This window comes from Canis lupus, chromosome 29 (assembly GCF_011100685.1).
Source record: "Canis lupus familiaris isolate Mischka breed German Shepherd chromosome 29, alternate assembly UU_Cfam_GSD_1.0, whole genome shotgun sequence".
NCBI lineage: Eukaryota > Metazoa > Chordata > Mammalia > Carnivora > Canidae > Canis > Canis lupus.
The window spans coordinates 13,662,481-13,685,195 of NC_049250.1; the positions used below are offsets into that span (position 1 = coordinate 13,662,481).

A 22,715-nucleotide genomic window follows, 5' to 3' on the forward strand; every position below is an offset into this window, starting at 1 on the left:
CGCGGGGGCGGCGGCGGCGGGCGGGGGCGTCGCTCCGCCGCGGGGCCTTGTGGGAGATGTAGTTCCGGCGCGCGCGGCGGCCGCGGGGCCCGGGCGGGCGTTTCCGGGGCCGCGCTCGGCGTTCGCGCTGCCACCCGCGACCCCGCGGCCGCCAGCGCTGCGGGGCGGCCGGTGCGGAACAGGCCGGAAACGTGCGGGTGGGCTCGGGGTGGCCGGGATCTCCCCGTTCAGCTCGTCCATGGCGGTGACCTCCCGTCACCCGTGACCGAGCCCGGGCTCTGGAAGGGGACGGCCCCGGGCCTGGGTCTGAGCGAATCTTGAACCCAGGCCGCCAGCGGGGTAGCTCCCTCCCGAAGGGGAGACCCTGCGTGTCCTTAGCAATGGTGACAGCCCAGTCGGGCGCTCCAGCGTTCCCTGGAAGGAGAGACTGTGGCCTCGGAGGTAATTTCCACACCGCGCTCTTCGTCCTCAGGGTGCAGGCAGCTGGAGGAAGCGAGGGCAAGGGGGGGACGGGGATGTGGACACCTCCCCGGCGCGGGCGCACCTGCGGCCTCACCTGCCAAGCGGCTCTAGGAGGGGCCCCTTGCTGGCATCGCCCCCCCCCCCCCCGCCCCCGAGCACGTGCCCTTTCCTGTTAGCTTGGACCGTACACTTGTCTGCCTTCCACACAGGCGCAGAAACGATGACTCTGGTTCCTGGGCGATAGAAGTATTTTGAGGGTTTGTTTAAGATTTTTAAAAATACAAGGGTGGAATTTAAAAAGAATAAATACTTTTTAAAAAATAGAATTAAAAAAATGCTTTAGGATCACTAGGCATATTTTGGTGGGAAGGTAGGTAAAAAGGCAAAAAGTATTTTCTTTCTAGGTGGAAGTGGCCACTCGCAAGGGCCAAAGTGAATTCAGAATAAAATTCTTTGACGAGTATTGGGAGTGTGTTCAATCAGGGCCAACTATTGAGGATGCAAAGATGAATTGGTTGGACAGTGTCTTTTTTTTTTTTTTTTTTAGAAGAAGTATGCAATTTTCAGTAAGGAGAAAAGACGGGAAGGGAACATGACTTAGTAAGAATTAGCTTTGGTATATTTCAAGACTGAATGCAGTAAGTAGCCTGGTTTGATAAGACAATAATGCTACTGTACAAGGGCGTGGTGAAAGATAAGCCCACAGGATGTGGTTAAAGATATCATGAAAGGCCTTTAGTACTCAGCTGGTTTTGAGTATAATTGAACAGAGGAAGAGCCTTGGCAAATATGAATTCGTGGTGTTGGAACAGGTGGCTATCCTCGGAGGACAAATAATTATCTGGCCTTTTACACAAAAGTAAACTTTATTTATTTATTTTTATTTTTTAAAAGATTTTATTTATTTATTCATGAGAGACACAGAGAGAGAGGCAGAGACACAGGCAGAGAGAGAAGCTGGCTCCCCATGGGGAGCCCGATGTAGGACTCGATCCCAAACTCTAGGATCATGACCTGAGCCAAAGGCAGATGCTCAACCACTGAGCCACCCAGTCGTCCCTAAACTCCATTTAAATAAAGATGTAAATGTGTAAAACAAAATATACTCCAATAAGAAAACATAGTAGTAAGTGTTCATGACACTTACTTAGGATTTTATAAAACATTGTATAGAAAGATGCAAGTGGGGCAGCCCCGGTGGCGCAGCGGTTTAGCGCCGCTTGCAGCCCAGGGTGTGATCCTGGGGACCCGGGATTGAGTCCCACGTGGGGCTCCCTGCAGGGAGCCAGCTTCTCCCTCTGCCTGTGTCTCTGCCTCTCTCTCTGTGTCTCTCATGAATAAATAAATAAACTCTCTTAAAAAAATAAATTAATTAAAAAAAAGAAAGATGGAAATGTTAATGGAGAAAAGTAATAAATTTGACAATGTTATAATTTTGAAACTTCTGTATAACTTTAAGAAAGTTAAAGATAAGGCACAAACTTGGAGGATATATTTACAAAATGTAGAATTTTAATAGTTTATTTCTAGAATATACAAAGGACTTAATAAGAACATCTCAAAAGAAAACTAGGGAAAGAATATGAAAAGACAAATTAAACCTTAAATAGTCATCAGGAAAACGTAAATTAAGATAATACATTACATCCATCAGATTGGCATAAATGTAAGCCTTGAAAATAACAAAGTGTGTAGAAAATGAAAATTCTTTAACGCTACTAGTAGAATCATAAATTATTACAACCATTGTTGAAAACGTTAGAGAATATCTGGTAAAGGTGAAGATGCACATATTCTGGAGGCTCCTGGGGGGGCTCAGTCGATTAAGCATCTGCCTTCTGCTCAAGTCATGATCTCAGGGTCCTGGGATCCAGCCCTGCAGTGGGCTCCCTGCTCACTGGGGAGTCTGCTTCTCCTTCTTCCTCTGCTGCTACCCTCCCTGACCCTCATGCGTGCTCTCTCTCTCTTTCTCAAATAAATAAATAAAATCTTTAAAAAAATGCACATATTCTGTAAACGAATATTTTTCAGACATATGTATATACCCTAGAGTAATGCTTGGATGTGTGAACAAGGAAATAGGTACAAGTATGTTCTTTTTTTTTTTTTTTTTTTGCGGGGGGATAACAGTGAAATATTAAACGCAATGAAAATGACCTATAAGAGAATGGATAATAAATTGAATAATTTTTTTAAGATTTTATTTATTTATTAGTACACATGAACAGGGAGAGGGACAGAGGGAGAGGGAGGAACAGACTCCCTGCTGAGCATGGAGCCCAACATGGGGCTCCATCCCAGGACTCCGAGATCATGACCTGAGCCAAGGTCAGACACCCAACTGACTGAGTCATCCAGGTGCCCCAAATTGAAGAATTAATAGACTTTTAGAAAGCATGAAAATAAATTGGAGCTGCTTTTAAACAAAGATACATCCATATTAATAAGAGATAACAGAGATAAATTATGCTTGGGTCTAGAGGATAAGTCAACCACCTGAACCAGAATCTCTCCACACATTTTCAAAAAAAACATCATTATGTACAAGTAGTGCAAATATAATCACATGTGATGCATGCCTTTAGCAATATTAGAAGACAGAGAATACCACAAACATCCAATTATCAGAAAATGGATTAGTTCCAAATTTTAAAAAGTTTCCTCCACTGCTACAAGACATCTAAATGTAAAGGTGGGAGAGGCAGGACTTCAAAGAATCTTTGAAAAAGAAAAAAGGGAGTGGATGATTAAACAAAGCATAGGCAAAATCAAACCTTGAAAGAAAATGTCAAACATTAAGTGCTAACATACTGAATACAGCCTGGGTCTTAGTAAGTTATAACAATGGATGTCAAGAAGGAGCTTGAAAATAAGAGACCAGAAGTGTCAGATACAGAGAGCGTTACTTTTGAGGAAGAATCAGCTACATTTATGAGAAGGTAATGTCCCTTAACGACATGGCAATGAAGAGAACAAAAGAAGGGGAAAAATTAAGGATTCTACAGAAACAGAAGAAATAAGTCGTGCCAGCCACCCTACCTCACTGCTACATACATAAAACTGCCACCACAAAAACATTATCTTTTAAAGGAATTACACTTCACTATATTGACACAATAAGATACTTTTCAAGTAGGAAATTGTCTACAAAATGCTTGTTTAAAAAAATCAGACCAACACAATGCAAAACTACTCTGAGATGAAACAAAAAAGGTAAATTGTAACATTTCACCTAATGAAAATTATTCCTCAAAACAAAACTGTAAGACCAAGTTCTAAACTAAAATTAAATATTCTCAAACAAGCATTAGATGTGTGTATATATGTGTACACATCAAATCTAGTTCACCACCTAAGAACACAAATGGACAAAATCAGAAAGGAATGCCTCAAAAGTTGACCTAATCTGGAAAAATTTGAAGGAAAAGACAAAACTATCTCACAAGTGAAGAATAAATTACCTTCATCTGTCTAAAGCAGAGAAGACTCAAGCAGAATTTTAATAACCATCAGTGAAGAAAGAGAAGAAATAACCAAAGGAATGGTGATTGAAAAAGTAAAACAGATCTTAGAAAAATGCTTAAAATGAAAGGCAAAGAAGATTCAACATCTGTATTATTGAAGTCCTGGATGAAGAAGAAAATAAAGCAATGGAACAAAAGTTTTTACCATAATCCAGGAGACTTTATGTAAGGAAGAGAAGAATGGTAAAATTGACCTGGAATGAACAACTCTGAGACTTACCCTAGCAAAACTCTTGGACATTAAGGAAAAATAAGAAATTTTGAAGACCATGAGGCAAAATAATCAGTTTACTTATGTGGGTAAGAATATTAGTATGATCTCACACTTTTCAAGAGGAACATAAAAATCAAGGCAATAATGGAGCATCATTTTAAGAAAAATTCAAACAAATTTTTAGATTTCTGTATGCAAGCTATATAAACATAAATGTTCTCACACCCTTCCTGGAAATCCATCTAGAAGATGAATTTCATGTAAACAAAAGGTGACTCGGAAAATACATCAAAACAATTGATGGGGGCAGCCTGGGTGGCTCAGTGGTTTAGCACCACCTTCAGTCCAGGGCATGATCCTGGAGTCCCAGGATCAAATCCCACATCAGGCTCCCTGTGTGGAGCCTGCTTCTCCCTCTCCCTCTGCCTATGTCTCTGCCTCTCTCTCTGTTTCTCTCATGAATAAATAAAATCTTTAAAAAAAAAAAAAAAAAAACAAACCAATTGATGGTGAGCATTTAATAGAATTGTAGTACTAATACTAAAATAAGAGTAGGGATTTGGATCAAAGAGTAGAATATAAATATATATTCTGCCCAATAGGAAGAATGCAAGTTAAAAAAGTAAGAGGAAAAAAAAAAAGTAAGAGGAAAGGAGAGAGAGAGGAAGGGAAAACTAAAATAAAATTGTTGTGTATAGGTAATAGGTGAGAGTCAAAAGGTGCCATTTAAAACTGACCAAATAGAAAAAGTTAGAAAAGAACAAAGGGCATGGTAAAAGTTATATAAATAACTGTACTTACGCACATAGACATAAAACAAATAGATCCTAGCTGGAAAAGAGAAATCTGGAGTTTTTTGTAGTTATGTAGGACTGACAAAAAAAAAAAAAAAAAAGGAAAATATAAAGTACATGGTTAAATTTTACCATGGAATATGTGCCAAATTCTGGGATGTTACCAGAAACTGAGGAAGACTGAGTAGGAAAGGCAGAGTGAAACATTCACTTGTCTTGCAGAGTTTTGGAAACAAAGTTCTATTAGAGAGAAGGAGTTTTCAGCAAACCCACAATAGATACTTCAAGGCATTTACAAGATTTTTTAACCTGCAAAAGATGGGTACTAAGTTTAAAATCTTCCAAAGGTAGAACTTTCAAGGCTGAAAAAAAAAAAAAAAAAAAGAAAAGAGTATGCAGACTATCAATCGGAAACCCAAGAGGACCAGGGCACCTGGGTGCCTCAGTCGGTGGAGGATCAACTCTTGATTTCAGCTTGGGTCCTGATCTCAGGGTCCTGATATGAAGCCCCACATCATGCTGAGCATGGAGCTTGCTTGGGATTCTCTCCCTCTTCTCCCTTTACTCCTCTCCTTGCTCTTATGCTCTCTTTCAAAAAAAAAAAATAATAATAATAAAATAATTAAAAAGCCCAGGAGGAACGAAGAATAGGGATGAACCAGAGATGGACTAAATCTTAACCAAATTAGCAATCCAGTATAAGACCTGATTGGATTGACTAGCCTTTCACTCTATCTGACAAAAGAAAGGAAGAATCATTGCTAATGGAAGATATTATCTGGAGCCTCTACAGTTAAATGCAATGTCCAATATACTATAAAGTATTTCTAAAAATATGAAGAAGACGAAGTAAGTGATAGTAATATAAAAAGAAAAGTAAAACTGAAGACCCATGGATAGATGGGTAGATGATCCTGATACTGCAATTAGAAAACAAGGTTTTTATTTTAAATAAAATTTTAAGTTACAATTTTAAGTTAAATGGAGAAAAATATGGGCAAAATCAATGAGAAGTTTTCAACAAAGAATTGGAATCTATAAGAAGGAATTTTAAATTCTCTTTATTTTGCCTAAAGAATAATGTCTCCTGTTTTGTATAGTAATTTTAACTGCAAGACATAGTATCATCAGAGGATCCTGTTTTATTAGTAGGTATGTTCCTAACACTGTAAACAGTTGTAAGTTATCTAACAAAAACAGCTAAACAAAAGACTTAGTAAGTTTAATACAAGTATAATGCAAAGCAAAAATTAAAAGTGGGCACCTAGAGTAAAACACATTGAATTTTTCTTCAAAATCAGGAAAACAGCAAAACAAAAGTCACCATTGGAATGTCAAAGAATAAAACAGACCACTAGAGCTAACACAAAAATAAACAAAACATAAGCAAAACTGGTATCTTGTTTTTCCCACCGTACTTATATGTATGTATTTATTCCCCCCCCACACACACACTGTATTTGTATTTAGCTGTGAAAAATAAAATATCCAAAATGACCTTTTACCCTCAGATCTGTTTAAGGACCATTTGAATTGATAAAGTTTATTATTAGTAACATGTTTTTCTTAAATATTTATAATAGCATTATCCCATCTAACTGGGCCCTAGGATTTTTTTCCACTTTCAAAAGGGACAACCCTTTGTTTACTTCTATGTATAGATGAATTAAGTAACTGGATATTCCACCCTAAGTTTACATCAATTATTTACAAAAAAACATTCATGTCTGTCTGAGTTTCTCAAGCCAGTTTTTACTTGAGTCAGGGTAGGTCCTTGCCACTGGCCACTTTTGCACTTTAATTGCCTCTAGAGAAAATCATCACCAGTGTTTTACTACAGATGCTTGTGGGCCACTTCTTGTTAGAAATACCACTGACTGTCACCAAAGCAGAGTTCTGGATGCTGCTCATCTAAATGCTGTAAAGTATATAGTTCTCCAGTCATCAACTGCCTGCAATCAATCATGACTTCTCTATCAACAGAAGGTGGTCTGGCTGCACCCTAGAATTTGCCTAGCCTCTTCTGAACTACCCTGTTTTTAACACTTCCTCTCTTCTGCTCCATTCTTTATACACCTTGACATCCAGAATGGTAGTGATGGTATAGAAAGGAATATTCCAGTGTTAGTCCTTGGGTAGGACTGGGAATTGGCAAAAGTCAGTCTCATTACAATTGCACTAGTCTCATTCTTTAGTTCAAAGAGTGAGGAGATCTCAGATGACTTATCTCTTCAAGAAGGAGAGCAATCCATTTAGTGAGGCCCCATTAAGAACTCAACAGGCCACTAGAGGAAAAAGCAGAGGAGAAGAAAGATGAAGGGATAACTGGATAAATTTAGGAGTATTATCAATGTGACATACATCCCAAAGTTGAATCAAGTCACTCCTTAGGCATTTACTTTTAGTGAAACCAGTAAGTTCAGTTGAACAGGATAAACGTCTCTGGGGGCAGGCAATGGCTTATTAATCACAAAAGAAAGGACACTTCTCTAGTATCTTCCCAGGTAGGGCTCTACTTACTGAAAACAGGACCCAAAGACTTAGAACCACCAACCAGAAGAACAACTATAGCCTTCTTTGGCTACACCCTGTTCTAGATAGTTCTTGGTTTACAGGAGGGTAGAGGGAAACTGATAGGAGCAAACCTCAAGAGTTTTCTCTTATGACCCTATTGGGAAGGAGAAATAACTATCCGAGAGCTTAATAAGATGAGAGCATCAGAGTGGCCCGAATCTGGCTACAGAGTGTCTACCTCTCCTATGAATGTGTACTGCAATGTTTGAAACCAAGTGTTTGTTTACTAAGGTAGGGAAGAGGCATTTTTTTTTTTTTTTTGCAATTCCTTTCACTCATGACATCTGCTAGATGACAGGAAAGTAACATAGCTTGCCCAGAATCCAGTGGAAATACATGTGTGGGAACAAAAGGTTTAAAAGTGACTGAAAAAAAAATAAATAAATAAAAGTGACTGAAAAAGGTCTCTCTCTGTCTATCATAAATAAATAAATAAATATTAAAAAAAAAAAAAAAAGGGATCCCTGGGTGGCTCAGCAGTTTGACGCCTGCCTTTGGCCCAGGGTATGATCCTGGAGTCCTGGGATCGAGTCCTGCGTTGGGCTCCTGGCATGGAGCCTGCTTCTCCCTCTGCCTGTGTCTCTGCCTCTCTCTCTATCATAAATAAATAAATAAATCTTTAAAAAAAGTGACTGAAAAAGGAAAAACTGAATTAATTTTAATTTGAAAATATATAATTAATACAACATTTTTAAAAAGATTTAAAATGAACTAACCCCTCACCCTCGCAATTAAAAAAAAAAAATGGGACTAGGGGTGCATGGCTGACTTAGTTGGTGGAGCATGCAGTTCTTGATTTTGGGTTGTGAGTTCAAGCCCCATACTGGATGTAGAGTTTAGCTAAAAATCTTTAAAAAAAAATAAAAATACATAAGCTAAAATTAAAACTTAAAAAAAAAAAAAAAGTAAAGAGTTGTCACTAATCCATCCCACACTATTTTCATACTTTCTAAGGAAGATGGATTCTGGATGAGATATTTTGTTTTGCTAAGGGAAGAGGGGTGGTTATGGATTTAGAGAAATCACAAAGGAGCCCAGAGAAATGGGACATAATGAGGGATGAGGGAGAAGGAGAGGAAAGGAAGGGAAGTAAAGAGGAGGGAGTAGAGGAGAGGGCAAGAGAGAGAAGACAGAGGACAACAAGCAAAAGAGAAAGACTGTTCAAAGGTACATTGTGGTTTGGCTGCATGATCTGCAATTTTGTCCTTTTTACCATTTCTATGTGGAAGCTTTTCTAGTCTGCATACTTTATTCATGTTTTATTGTCTATATTGTGTAACTGTGCCAGATGTGAAATTTGTCTCAACATAGCAACTGAATGCAGGCTGAGTCAGCTAGAGGAGGCCCGGTTACATCTCTGTATCTAGGTAAAGCATTCATGTAATAAAGGATTTGGAGGAATACATATGTGGCAGTCACTTCCAAATGGCACAAGATTAGATCAAGTGCCAGTCAGTTGTGGAGCTCTGTGTGCTAAGTTTTGAAATTGTTTACCAAGAAGTTCAGTATTCTTTATTGCATCATTTGCAGTGATGGTTATTTCCTGTTTCCTGTTCATGGAAGATGTGAGAGCTTTGGCTCAATTCTTGAGTAGCCCATAGTGGAGATGCTCCAGACAAAAAGATGGTTCAAATGTGAGATACAGCATCCAAGTCCTCAAGATCTCCTGCCAAGCTCTCAGCTTCCCTTTCAAGGGTGTTATCAGGCTCAGGAGAAAAAGGAAGAATATACTAACATTTTGGCATCAGTCTTCATTTTCAGGAAACAGTTATGGTCCAGATCAATGATAGTCATTAAAGAAGACAAAGAGGAATTTAAATACTTTAAGAAAGTGGTTGGGCTGCATATCTGGTAAGGACTCACAAGACTGGCCAGGTAATATGAGCCTCTCCAGTGCTAGGAGATAGCAATAGGTCTGCTTCCTTAAATGAAATAGGTGTCTTTTGGAATAACCAAAGAAAATGGGGCATTTTTTCGCCATAATGTCATCCTTTCTAACATATAGTAGCTGAGAAAAGGGTATGGTTATAAGGAGACTATCCTGATTGGGAATTTTCCGTATGTGAAACTGTAGTGCCCCCAAGTGGCAGCATCCATGCTGGAGTTGTTAGATGTAAGGTTGCATTTTCTTTAGGTAAATGATGAATAGTTACGAGTACTGTCATTAGAGTTGGCAGAGTAAAAGATGTATAGTTGACCCTTGAACAACACAGGGTTGTGAGGCATTAACACCCTCGCCCTGCCTAGTTGAAAATCTTCATGTAATTTAGACTCCCCCAAAACTTAGTTACTAATAGTCTACTGCTGACCAGAAGCTTAGACAATAACATAAACAGTTGATTGATGCATATTTTGCGTGTTAGATGTATTATGGACTGTGTATTTATAACAAAGTAAGCTAGAGGAAAGGAAATGTTATTACAAAAATCATATGGTAGAGAAAATATATTTTCAGTATTATACTGTAAAATATCTGCATACAAGTGGACACATTCAGTTCAAGCCCATGTTATTCAAGGGTCAACTATATAGATAAAAACTGGAACCTAGAGGGATCCCTGGGTGGCACAGCGGTTTGGCGCCTGCCTTTGGCCCAGGGTGTGGTCCTGGAGACCCGGGATCGAATCCCACGTCGGGCTCCCGGTGCATGGAGCCCTCTTCTCCCTCTGCCTATGTCTCTGCTTCTCTCTCTCTCTCTCTCTCTGTGTGACTATCATAAATAAATAAAAATTTTAAAATATATATATATATTTTAAAACTGGAACCTAGAAAATTCTTGTCTGTGAAATTGCCAGAGAAATAAATATAACTTTTCTAAAAAGTGGTCCAGATTGGATTTGATTATTTATTTAACTGATATAAAATATAGGAAGAATTCCCTAGCATTGTGTGGGGAAAACAGCTAAGCTGTGGTGGTTTTAAGGATGGGAAGATTTTGAGGAAAATGAAGGAAAGGGTGAACAAAGGCAACAATTTTAATAAAGATGTTAAGTTTGAGTAGCCTCGGGCAGCCCGGGGGGCTCAGCGGTTTGGCACTGCCTTCAGCCCAGGGTGTGATCCTGGAGACCCGGGATCGATTCCCAAGTTGGGCTTCCCTGAGTGGAGCCTGCTTCTCCCTCTGCCTGTGCCTGTGTCTGTGCCTCTCTCTCTCTCTGTGTGTCTCTCATGAATAAATAAATAAAATATTAAAAAAAAGTTTGAGTAGTCTCAGTTTAGCAAAAGCTATCCAGAGGTTTTGGGGATCCTGAATATAGGTAAAATAAGGAATAGGGAAGAAGGAATAGTAAGAAGGGCAAAAAAGACATGTTTCAAGGAAGTTTTGATACTAATCAGTAATAGAAAAATAGAAGGCAGATAACACGAAGGATACAAAAGGAAAATATGGAGGGAATTAAATATAACACCTGTGGATGGGGATCCCTGGGTGGCTCAGGGGGATCCCTGGATGGCTCAGGGGTTAAGCGCCTGCCTTCAGCCTAGGATGTGATCCTGGAGTCCCGGGATCGAGTCCTACGTCCGGCTCCCTGCATGGAGCCTGCCTCTCTCTCTGCCTGTGTCTCTGCCATTCTCTCTCTCTCTGTGTTTCTCATGAATAAATAAAATCTTAAAAAAAAAAAAAAAAACACCTGTGGATGATCTTTTCCCAGTATGTTAGTTGCAAGCTGACCACTTTATGGTATCATACAATTATTCTTGAGAAAGCCTACTTCATGTCATAATAGGGGAGGACAACCTTTTTTTTCCCTTCTACTCTGCTAGGATCTCTGACAAAAGATAAAGATTAACAAGAGAAAAACTATTCATGCAGTGTACATTGTGTCAGAGGAATTTCAATGAAGGGTAACTTAAAGGGTTGGTTAGAACTTGGGCTTATAGAACATCTTAGCAAAGGAAGAAGACTTTGAGTTTCTACGGGTGATAAATTGTGGGAAGGCAAATAAAATATAAGGAGAATTAATGGAAGATAAAGGCAAATAAATTATTGTTTATTATATAGATTTCTTGGGACTGATAAGGGTCTATAGTTGTCATCAGTGATTAACTTTTGTCTTTCCTGGTAGAGAAAAGAAAGGGGACATTTATGTCCTGCTTTTAGGTAAATAGGGGGAAAGTGGAGAGCTTTTCTTGTATCTGCTTCTTCTCAGTTCCCTGCAGCTCAAAATAATACTTTTGTCAAAGTGGCATATTTTGGGGGTAGCACAGTCTGTCACCTATGTCATCATCTGCTTCTGTGGGCCTCTCCAAAAACCTTCAATTTAAGGTTTCCTGTTGAAGTGGATTTCTATTTGAAGTAAGGCTTTTATTTCTTTTTAGTTGTGAATTGTGAACCCAAGTTTGTAATCTTTGTTTTGGAGCAGTTTGGGTGGTAAGAAGGACCCCTAAATTGGATCTACCCCTTTCATATATAAAAAAAGGGAAAGGGTATGAGTAATTAGAGACGTGAACAGTGGAGAAGAGGACAGAGAGGATTTGAGATTTTGAATTGCAGGCATGGAACCCAATTAAGGAGATCAGGGCCATCTCTTTAGTCACGATTTATAAGGGAGAGGCAATAGCAGAAAAGTTAGGAAGTCAGTTCTGGCAATAGCCAACTATTCGTGTAAGTCCTTGGAGTTGTCTTTTGGTGTTAACAGAAAGGGAAATTGATAATGGTGTTAATATTTTTCTTTTTTTGAAATAAAGCCTTTACTTCAAGGAGAATATCATGTGCTAAAACTTAAAGGCTGTTTTATGTTTAGAGATGTTATGTCCCTTTTGGACAAGAGCTTGGAGTGAATTTTGGGTATTGACAACCATCATTAATCAGAGAAGGTCATCTACATACTGAATTCCGGTAATGAGACTCAGATACCCTCAGAGGATGGACTGAAGTTCTTCAAAAGAGGTTCTCCTGATTAATGAGTGGATAAGACTGAGCAGTGGGGCAGGAAGATGGAGTACAGTGTGGGGCTGTGCCTGACCATTCCCCATCCCAGACCTTTACATCACCCCATGTGCATAGTGCTTTGAGAAAGAGGGGCATGGTGCCTGGTAAAACTCTGCTCTGGGTAACGTGCAAAAAGAGCTCTTATGGACTGGAGAGGGAGCTCCTGATGAGAACTCCTGAGGAGGAGTTTATTTACTCAACTATGGTTAACCAGTCTCTGGAACAACATCTTGGGGGCCAGCCTGTAATTCGTATGTGTGTGAGAGTAAAATTAAAAGAAGTGAAGTTTAAAATCAACGAAAAAATTAAAGCCAATTACTTAAAATACTTAAAACAGAGAAATGGATTGAGGTCTGAGATAAATAAAGCCCAACAGGGTAGGACCTTATCACTGTAATACTGCTAACATTTAGGATGAGAGAGAGAAAAAAAGTAGGGAGAGGAGGTTACGTCAGAGGGTTTGTAAGGAGGCTGCTGAGGATAGCCCAACTTCCTAGTAAATATTCCACTTAGCAAGGCAGACCTTCATCCCACTTGTGACTCTTTCCCTGGTAGCTATCCCCAGCCTTGCAATAATAAATATCCCTCGGTAAGGTCTGCATCCTATGAGTATTGATCCTGTGCTAGATGCTAGTTAGATACTGATTATACTAAAGTGAAAAAGACTGTCTGCCTTTAAGAGCACTTTGCAGCAGGTTGACAGGTAAACAGCTATAAATTCAGTGTCATAAAGATTGTTTTAGACATCCACACAGAGGATCCACAAGTGGGAGCAAAGAATTCTCTGGAGGGTTAAGGTTTTCACAGATGTGACAAGTGAGCAGGACTTTGCAGAGAAAGCAGGAAAGAAAATGGAGCCGAGAAAACAATAAGAGCAAAGGTTCAAAGTACACGCTATACACAGTACACATATTTTACCTCCCTCCCCGCCACCTTCTGAGATGTTTTGCATGGAGGGGGTGATAGTTTTCCAAGTGGTGAGAAGGCTGAGTGCTAGAGTACAGGTGGGGTTTGGAGTCTTGCAATGTGAAGTTGGAAGAACAGGTTGGGCCTGGTTGTTAAGGGCTCCGGATGCCAATTAGTTTACCGCACAACCAGTGCTGCTTCTCTCAAAGTTCAGGGAATAAAATCTTGCAGGAAGAGAACTTTGGCAGCAGTGGAAGGGGTATGTAAGGGCAAGAATAAGGAGATACTGGTAATACTCCTCTATTGTGGAGGCTGTTATAGCAGGTCTGATGAGAGATGACTAATCTTGGAAATGGGTTGGGGCCTGACATTCCCAAGTAGGATTGGTAGAGTCTGGTGGCCTATGGAACTGGGTCTATGAGGAGCACGGTGGTGGTGTGGAGGGTGTGGACTTCAGCGCCAAGCCGGCTGAGTTCAGTGATGCTGGCATTCGCTAGCTCTGTGAATCTGAGCCAGGAGCAGACACTTTCAAAGTTCAGTTCTCGCCTGTAAAAAAATGGACAAAATGCCACTTACCTTTTTTTCCGGCAAAGATCACAAGGCACAACATGTGTGAATCTAAATTTTTGTCTGGCACAAAATAAGTAATCTGTACATTTGAGTGCCCTTGAGCAGGTGTGTAAAGCCTCACACGTTTTGTTTCATGTGCATCTTTCTAGGGGAAGTCCTACTCTTCTGTCCCCATTCCCTCCCTCCAAAAATATAGGGCTATTTACTATTTCTTAGACATGGCCTATTCTTTCTCATCTCTGTCTCTGCTCATGCTGTTTCTTTTCTTGGAATATCCTTTCTCTCCTCAGTTCTCATTGTTTGCTAGGGCAGTCAATTCACCTTAAATGTTCTGCTTCAAGTTGTACCTTGTCTAAAAACACATCTTCAGTTACCCAATGTGGAAATTATCTTTCCTTCCCAGGCATTTTTTTTTTCCCTTCCAAGGCATTTTATTAGAACCATTCTAATGACCCTTACACTATCCTGCACTTTACCTGGCTATATTGTATATATATTTTCTCTTTTCTAAGTAACATCTAGTTAATTTCTCTATTCACTGTAGTATTTGATTCAGTGTCCAGAATTATCAAAAGTAGACATTTAATAGATTAATATGATTGACCTGGGTAGAGAAGAAAGCAGTTAAGCAAATACTAGCTATGGGGGAAGGAGGAGGATGGTACGCGTCCTTGCTAACAAGAAAATTACTGGAGATGTATTGTTGCCAATCCTAATTTTATTACCCTCATTACTGGTTCTGCCTGTGTGGAGTTCACAGTTCCTCCATGGCAATAAGTGTGGCAAAATTTAACAGTAAGGAGTTTCAGACAACACCATCCTACAACACCGTCCTACTAGTTTGTTGAGTTTTTGGTAGGTTTGTATGTTTGACCTGTTTTATGAGCCACAGACTTAATTTGGATGAGTGGCAAAGGCACAGTATATGCTTTAGCTCTTCAGTGTTATTTCTGTAAGAAAAATACATAGTTTGACGAATAAAATCATGATCTAGGTTAACAGCAGATTGTTTCAAAATTTGATTATCTGATTAAGTAGTACATTTTTTTCCACTTAGAAGTTTTAACTTATTAAATCTACATGGCTTTGTTTCATGAAATTAGTTTTGTGGTCCCTTTAAGCACAGCGAGAGACACTAGCGGAAAATGGTGTGGAACTAAGCAGCCCTGCAAAACCAGCCTGCAACGAAAACTTACAGAGGAAAAATTAGCATTTGTGTAATGTACAACCAGATGTGGTAAGTTTTTCTTAAACTTATCTATAAAGAAAGGCAATTTTTGAAAACAAATGCCTAACATTTGTATTTAAAAATGAAAAAGAAACAGCTATTATGTGAAAGATCTTTATTTTCTTTTAAGCAGTATTAAAGTTATTGTGCAGTTCAGTAACACAATGAACACGTTACAGTGAACCTTCTAAAAGGCACTTCCGGTGCAATCACAGTAAGGTAACAGAGACAATCTTACCATCTTATAAAGCTGCCTGCTCATTTCACATTGTTCTTTTAATGTTCTTCAAGAGTAAATTGTTGCATTAAAAAAAAGTCAAAGTCTCATTTTTTTTTGAAATGTACTTCCGTTGACTGACATATTTTAATTCTATTTACTTTTAATGTCCTCGCCAGTGAATGACATTTAAAAAACATTTTTAAATATTACCCTTGATCCATGTGCTTCACAGAGTTAGAAGAAAGTGTTTTAATTATCCAAACATAAATGAAATGGAACTCTGATATAAATCTCCTTCAGAGGAATAAAGCTGAGTAAATCAGAGCTTTCTGTTGTTGTTATTGTTTATTCTTTTTCAGTGATTTTATTCTGCTGTTATTTTTAATTATATAATTTTGTGAATTATATGATTTTGTAAGGAAGATTTTATAATTTTTTAGAAAGCAGGCATGATCTGATTTATTAATAAAAAAATGTAATGTAAAGTTAGCTTCCCAATGCTAAATCAAAATTAAATATGTACTTTAAAGAACATTCACAATTGCTCTCAATTTTTCATAGACATATGTACAGAGAATCACAAGTATCAGCTCATCTGATTAAAATAATTTTCTTATAAAGAAAAAAACCTTCCACACATCTTATCACAAAGATACTATTATGTGATTAATGTTGAAACTCAACTAAGCTGAACAAATGTTTAAACAAATTTTTACCCTGTGTTTTTTTATTTTCAAGCTTAAAATAAAATTTAAAAAATTATGAAACACTATAAAAATGGTCATAAATTGAAAGCTATGTTAACATTGTATCTTTCTTAATAAACGATATATTCTTGACATAAGCTATCATACAAACAGCACATTTTAACTGTTTTTTTAAAGTAAATATAAATTAGACAATTTGACTAGAATACTCTGATATATAGTAAAAGTAGAATTATTTCATACATAATCTGAAAAGTTCCAGGTGTAACTGACAGTGATTTTTAAAATGTAAACATATCCTTTCCTTTGTGTAGTTGTGTTATTGTTCAGTTAAAAATAGAGTCCCTGTAGGACTATTATTCCATTTCTAATTATTCCAAATATTATTCCATTTCTAATTCTCTATGTCATGATAATAACCAAAAACTGAAGTCAAAATTACATTCTTGATATATTTGAAAATGCAGAAATAGTATTAAGAAGCCATCAGCTATGCCTGGAATATTTCTTAAATTATTTTTGATTGTCAGTTGTATCAACATGAGTAATTATATAAAGACCTCTAGATGCTATCTATGATAGTTTGTGGTGTACAGACTCTTCAATCAAAAGTTTCTATTGTGGAAATATGCTGAAACAGAACTTCCCTGAGATGAACTATCTTGCTGGTCCACAGAAATAACTCTGTAAAACTATATTCAGATTTTAATCTGAATTACAATCTAATCAGACACCCAAACAAATGGGCATTAATAGATTTTTATCATCAGTTGATTGGTACTAATACTTATTTTCTTGGATTACTTATACATTACTAAACCAATGTAGTCTGATAACTTGCTGAAAATGAAACTTCAGAAACAGCTACTTAAAGATATACTTTCAAGTACAAAAATCGTGAATCCTTTCTATGCTTTTAAGGTGTACTACATTTAACTACTTGAAAGATAAAGAAAATGCGTTTAAAAAGTCAGGAAGTTTCCTAAATACCCATGTTGCTCATGTCAGAAGAGTTTTACATTTTAAAAGATCAGTCAGACCCGTTAACATTAATTGGTTCAAACGATTGTTTTTCTTTCATTTATATAACCAGGTAGGATCTCACTCATATTTATAATTAGGAAGTCATTCACATTAAATAACTTTTTCTCATTCGCTGATCTGTGAAATGCTGCTGAGATAATTTTCAGACTTCATTATAAAATTTGTCCACTCCTGACAAATGTCCTCCATGGAGAATTCAGCTCCACCATATTCCAGAGGAAGAATGTCTGGGAAATGCTGAAGTAAGCTTTGTTTGTAATTGTTCCCATGCATGTGAATCTGAAATAGCCAAAATGTTTTAGAAGATACTCCCTCAGATGTTCAGTGTATTAGATACATTTCTAATGTAAAATCAGTACCATAAAATAAAGCATTCTAATGACTTTCAAGATAGCAGAGCATGTATAGATAGTATGCCTTTTATTTCTCTGCTTATATCAGAATTATATGTATATTTCTATTCTGCTGCTTATGAATGTAATCACCATATTGTTTTTATTTGTATTTGTATTTGCATAACTATACAGGGTTTATAAAAAGATATTTTTTTAATAAAAAGATATTCTACACTCTTTCAAAAATAGATTTTAAAACTCTAAAATTATTTTATACATTCTATTCCCTAATGTACAGGTGATTCTCAGCAAAATATCTAACATCCTGAGACTGTTCTAGAGATGATAAAAATATACTACCTGGTATTCATTTGTATGAATTAAAAGCATATATCTGCACATATAGCTATGTATATGGTGAGTAATTTATGTAGTACAGCTGATGGATACTCTTGGCTAGTACAGAATTAAGAGACAATTATGATGGTTGAGAACCTTAAATTTTCAAATACTGTAATCTATAAAAATTGATCATATAATGCCAAGAGGTTAAAATAAAGACCTAGAACTTTCAGCTAAAAGTACATCTTGCTAAAAATAAATAAGTGCCCTCCTTCCAACGGCTAGGGCAAAATGTTCATCTATATATTCAATGATTATTTAAAAGCAGTTACTATATGCTAGAATATGACAATTGAAAGATGAATGAAACAAGGTTCCTGTTCTCGAGAACCTCACAGTCCCAATTCTTGATTTCTTCTGAAATGTTTAAAAGATCATCAACTAATTGAAAAAAAAAATTCCACTATCTCCTCAGAAAGAACATTCACAGGATAGTGCCAAAATGTTGAAAGGGAAGAGAATGGACTGGTTCCCCTGCTCCCTTATTTTGACAAATCTCTTTCATGTCAATTACCTTTTGCTGAAACGCTTCACCTGCCTTCTCAATTTTTTATTTTTCCTTCTTTTCTGCTTATATTCTATTAATTTAGATTCCATTTGTTTTTGTTTTTATTTGTCCAGAATGTAACCCAAAATAGAAATAACTTATTTTTAGATCTTTCAGAGTTAAATAAAATGTGGTCAGCTATTATCAAGCTACACTGCAGAGAGAGACAAAACTAAAGCCCCCCAAAAACTGACTTTTCCAAAAACACTAGAATGAAGAGTGGCCATTTTCATAGGTGTGGTTTTTCTTAAAAACAGATAGAAATTCCTACTGGATAACCTCTTCCAATTATCCTTTACAGATTAATGTAGAAGAGGGGCTGCCATTCTTGGGAATTCAGATTTTACTTCGAAAAATCCTAAGAGATATTAGATATCCACCGGAGATAAGGCTCCACACGATATGTAAAAACAAAAACCAAAAAACCCCATCAGGGGCAGCCCGGGTGGCTCAGCAGTTTGGCACCACCTTCGGTCCGGGACCTGATCCTGGAGACCTGGGATCGAGTCCCACATCCAGCTCCCTGCGTGGAGCCTGCTTCTCCCTCTGCCTGTGTCTCTGCCTCTCTCTCTCTCCCTCTATGTCTCTCATGAATAAATAAAATCTTAAAAAAAAAAAAAACATCAAATTTCTTTGCTTTAACTAACATGATATTAGTCACATACCTTGGGACTATGGTTTTCATTTATGCATGTCTAATTTAAATACATTTATTTTTATTTGCACAGAGAATACATTCATATGACTAGATATCAAAACAAGATAAAAGATACATAATGAGATGCCTTGGTCCCTATTCAAACCTCATCCACCCCATCCATACACCTCTATTCTATTACATATAGTTAGGTCACTTTCTTATATACCCTTTTAATGCAAATATAACTAGAGATTCTGATTTCTTTCCTTTTTTTCCCAAAAGATGTCAGACAAAAAAAACTACTCTTCATTTTTAAATTTCACTTTACATCATGAAAATCTTATTGTATTCCATTGTGTTGATGTATCTGTTTATTTAATCAGTTCCCTAATGATGAACACTTGGTGGTTTCCAATCTTTTGCTGCAATGAATCCTCTTGTATATGTAATTTTGTTTATGTGCTGGTACATTGGTGGGATAAAATCCCAGATGTGCAAAGGCTGTGATTTTGATAACTATTACCACACTGCCCTCTATAGGGAATAGCCGGTTTTCACTCCCACTTCAGTGAATGAGAGAGGCTATTTCTCCACAGCCTATCTTGATTTTTCAAAATTAAAAAGAAATTTTAATTTATAAAAATGGTTTGTTAGGTACTCAAAACATTGGGTTAATTGTGGGGAGAGGAGGTAATAATGCAATCCGTAAGTAAAAAAGTATTGGGACATTTGGGACAGAAGAATAGTGACTTGAATAGGTTTTACTCACCCGTTCCTTAATTTTTTCAGTCAGGAATGGTTTAATCATGGAAAAGACAGCATGGAAAATTATCGGCTCATTTATCAAATGGATACCACGAACTTTTAATGGGAAGGAATCCTTTTGAAAATAAAGAAAGACAGTATTAAGAACAAAGCATAGATCAACAAATATTCCTATTGACCAGTTCCTTTTCTGAACACCTGCTATACTTAGCGCAGTACCTAAAGTGGGATTTTATTTTCAGAATTATTTACTCCAAGAACAAAATAGTCTGCTTTACAGTTCATAGTCACTAGATTAAGTAAAGATCTCTAAAAAAGGTTTCACCTTATAGCTTAGGCAAAGTTTTATAAAAAAGACCTGCATCTTTTGTAAGTAAGACATGGAAAGTATTTTCCCCAATTATGTATAAATGTTCTTTCAAGGAACCAATGAGTCATTTGGATATTTTATACTTAACCATTTTACCCTCATTTTTATTTTGAGAAACAAAATTTCAGTGAAGTTGAAGGAATAGTAAACACACTTTTAAACTTTTGACATAGGTGTAAATCTTTCATATCAAAGTAAGATAGGTTTATTTAGAAAATTTAAAAAGTTAAGAATTTAAAAAAAACACTTCAATAGTTTTCCTACCCAAAATGTGTTAACATAGAGATTTCTCCCACCAAGATCTTCACATGCAAAATTCTTTTTTTTTCCCCATGCATGGCTTTTACAGATGTGTTATCAATTTGGAGCTTTTCCTTCCAGGTTCTTTCTATGAATAATTTTATTTTAAACATAATTGCCAATATGCTCCCTAAGTAATTTGCACCATTTGCTTCACTGACATAATACAGTTTTTGTACATATCATATTGTTGCAATAATCTATCAAATGGATTTGCCCTAATTTAACCATTTCCCTGTTTCTAGACAAATAAGCTATTCCTAATTTTCACTTATGAAAATTGATGCTATAGTAACTATATTTATAGAAGGCAATGGTGGTTATAAACACAACTCATATTCAGATGACCTAAACTGGACTTCTTACTTCACTGCTGACAAAATGTGTATGCCTGAGCATTCCTATGTCACCCCTCTGACATAGTTAATTATCCTGTAAAATGGGAAAAATAATAGCCATAGGATTGTTTGGCCATTAAATGGTAATGCACTTGAGATACTTAGCAAAGTACCTGATACAGGGTAAACTACTATTATTATTATATATGAAGTCTTTACCATATTTCAGAAAATTCCTTGGCTAGGTCCCCAAAAGTATAATTACTATATCAAAGATGATGGCCATCTTAAAAACCTTTTAATTTCTGAAAGAACTGTATCAACTTATACCTACCAAGAATGTAACATTTTGTTATACCATTGCTATAAATATTGTTTTGAGACAATCTTTTGATTTAGGAAGAAAATTTTAACATCAGAAAGAGAAAGCTATCATATTATTGTTCAAATGGTTACTAATTTTGAACATATTTACAGTTTCTTGCAACATTCTTTTGTGAATTAATAACACTTTATTTCCTCTTAGCATTATTGAATTCTATGTATCATTTAAAAGTTATTTAATTTTCTAATAAATGTTCTGTCCTGTTGCTTTGTTGAACATTTAACTAAATTCAAATCTATTATTTGGAGTTAGTATCTCAAGGATTTAAAATATACACTTACTGTAAGAACAGCAGCAATCTTCTTGGCTACAGATGGGGTAATTTGAAAAGCATGAGAAAACTGCCAGCCTTCTAGATCAAAGACAGCCTTGATACCATTCCGTTGCGTTTCTACCTCCTGTACAATAAGCTCGGATGTGATTAGACTTACACGAAAAACATCATAAGCTGTGAAAACTTTTGGGTCCCATTGTGCTAAAAAAAATTTAAAAATAGCACATCTCAGCATAATGTAAAGACTCAGGAAGATTTACAAAAGGAAACTAATTCTTTTGAGACTTAAAAGATCAGTAGAAATAGAAACATGTCAAGATCATGGATTGAATAAAGGATCAAATTGGTGGTCCAAAAACATGTTCCTGTTTTTCCCCCCATCCTCAGATCCCTAGCAAAGAACAGATTTTTAAAAGCATGGGGGAGAAGAGAATGAATGCAGGCTGGATTTGAGTGCCAGATGAAACTATAGCCCAAAATAAGCAGGAGAGGGGTTGTGGCTGAAGATGAAAATACCCCTAGCTATGCTCCCAGCTCCGAGGTTTTGGAAATGGGAAAAGCAATGGCTTTTGCATGATAAAGCATTATAAAGAGGGCCTTACACTAACCGGAGGTTGCTAAAGGGAAATGGATGAAGAGCAGACTGACAGGCTGATGTGTCAAACACGCCTCAGTGGCAACAGCACATAGCTGTCAGGTCTGTACAGACCAGAAGAGTAAGTGTGGGCTTTGGAAAAGAGCCAGGGAAGCACTCCAGTAGCTGCCCACACCCAGGGGAAACAATGAAGAATTACCAACATTCTTGTCCTCCCCTCCCCCACCATCCCTGGGCAGGCCAGGGCAAGCAGAATGACAGTAATGGATAGGCAAACAGGTGATCTTGAAAGATACACATCCACTAAGCATTACAACATTTCTAAAAATAAAAAGAAGAGGGGACCCACACTCAATAGACAAAAGCACTAAAACCAACGGTTAATAGAGCAAGAAACGTTAAAAAGCAAAACAGTTTCAGTGAGGGAACAAAAGGGTAATGAAGGTTATTATTATAAGAACAGGTTATTTATTATTTGAAAGAATTAGTTGAGATCTTGGAAACAACAAAAAGATAATTCAAAGCAAATCTCAGTTGATGGGACAAATGGCAGAAAAGACAATCAGTGGGTGGATAATGGTTTGGAATACCAAG

General features: G+C 37.2%; 1 protein-coding gene and 1 long non-coding RNA gene across 3 annotated transcripts in view; one reads left to right on the forward strand and one right to left on the reverse strand.

The window, feature by feature from the left end:
- Window positions 1-119: 119 nt before the first annotated feature.
- On the forward strand, window positions 120-18,972 carry LOC111093132. 2 transcript variants are annotated; one of them, XR_005380998.1, is made up of 5 exons: window positions 120-441; window positions 15,093-15,208; window positions 17,220-17,412; window positions 17,804-17,922; window positions 18,756-18,972. It is a non-coding gene; the product is annotated as an uncharacterized LOC111093132 (long non-coding RNA). The 2 variants fall into 2 exon arrangements; XR_005380997.1 differs by having other exon boundaries at window positions 17,804-18,972.
- Window positions 15,300-22,715, reverse strand: part of TTPA (alpha tocopherol transfer protein) — a 19,013-nt gene continuing 11,597 nt past the window's right edge. Inside the window, exons 3-5 of the mRNA XM_038579384.1 lie at window positions 21,534-21,727; window positions 19,864-19,974; window positions 15,300-17,449 (exon numbers count right to left, since the gene is read on the reverse strand). Of these exons, the coding sequence (XP_038435312.1) occupies window positions 17,276-17,449; window positions 19,864-19,974; window positions 21,534-21,727 (479 nt within the window). The 3' untranslated portion in view covers window positions 15,300-17,275. The remainder of the gene's footprint in view (window positions 17,450-19,863; window positions 19,975-21,533; window positions 21,728-22,715) is intronic.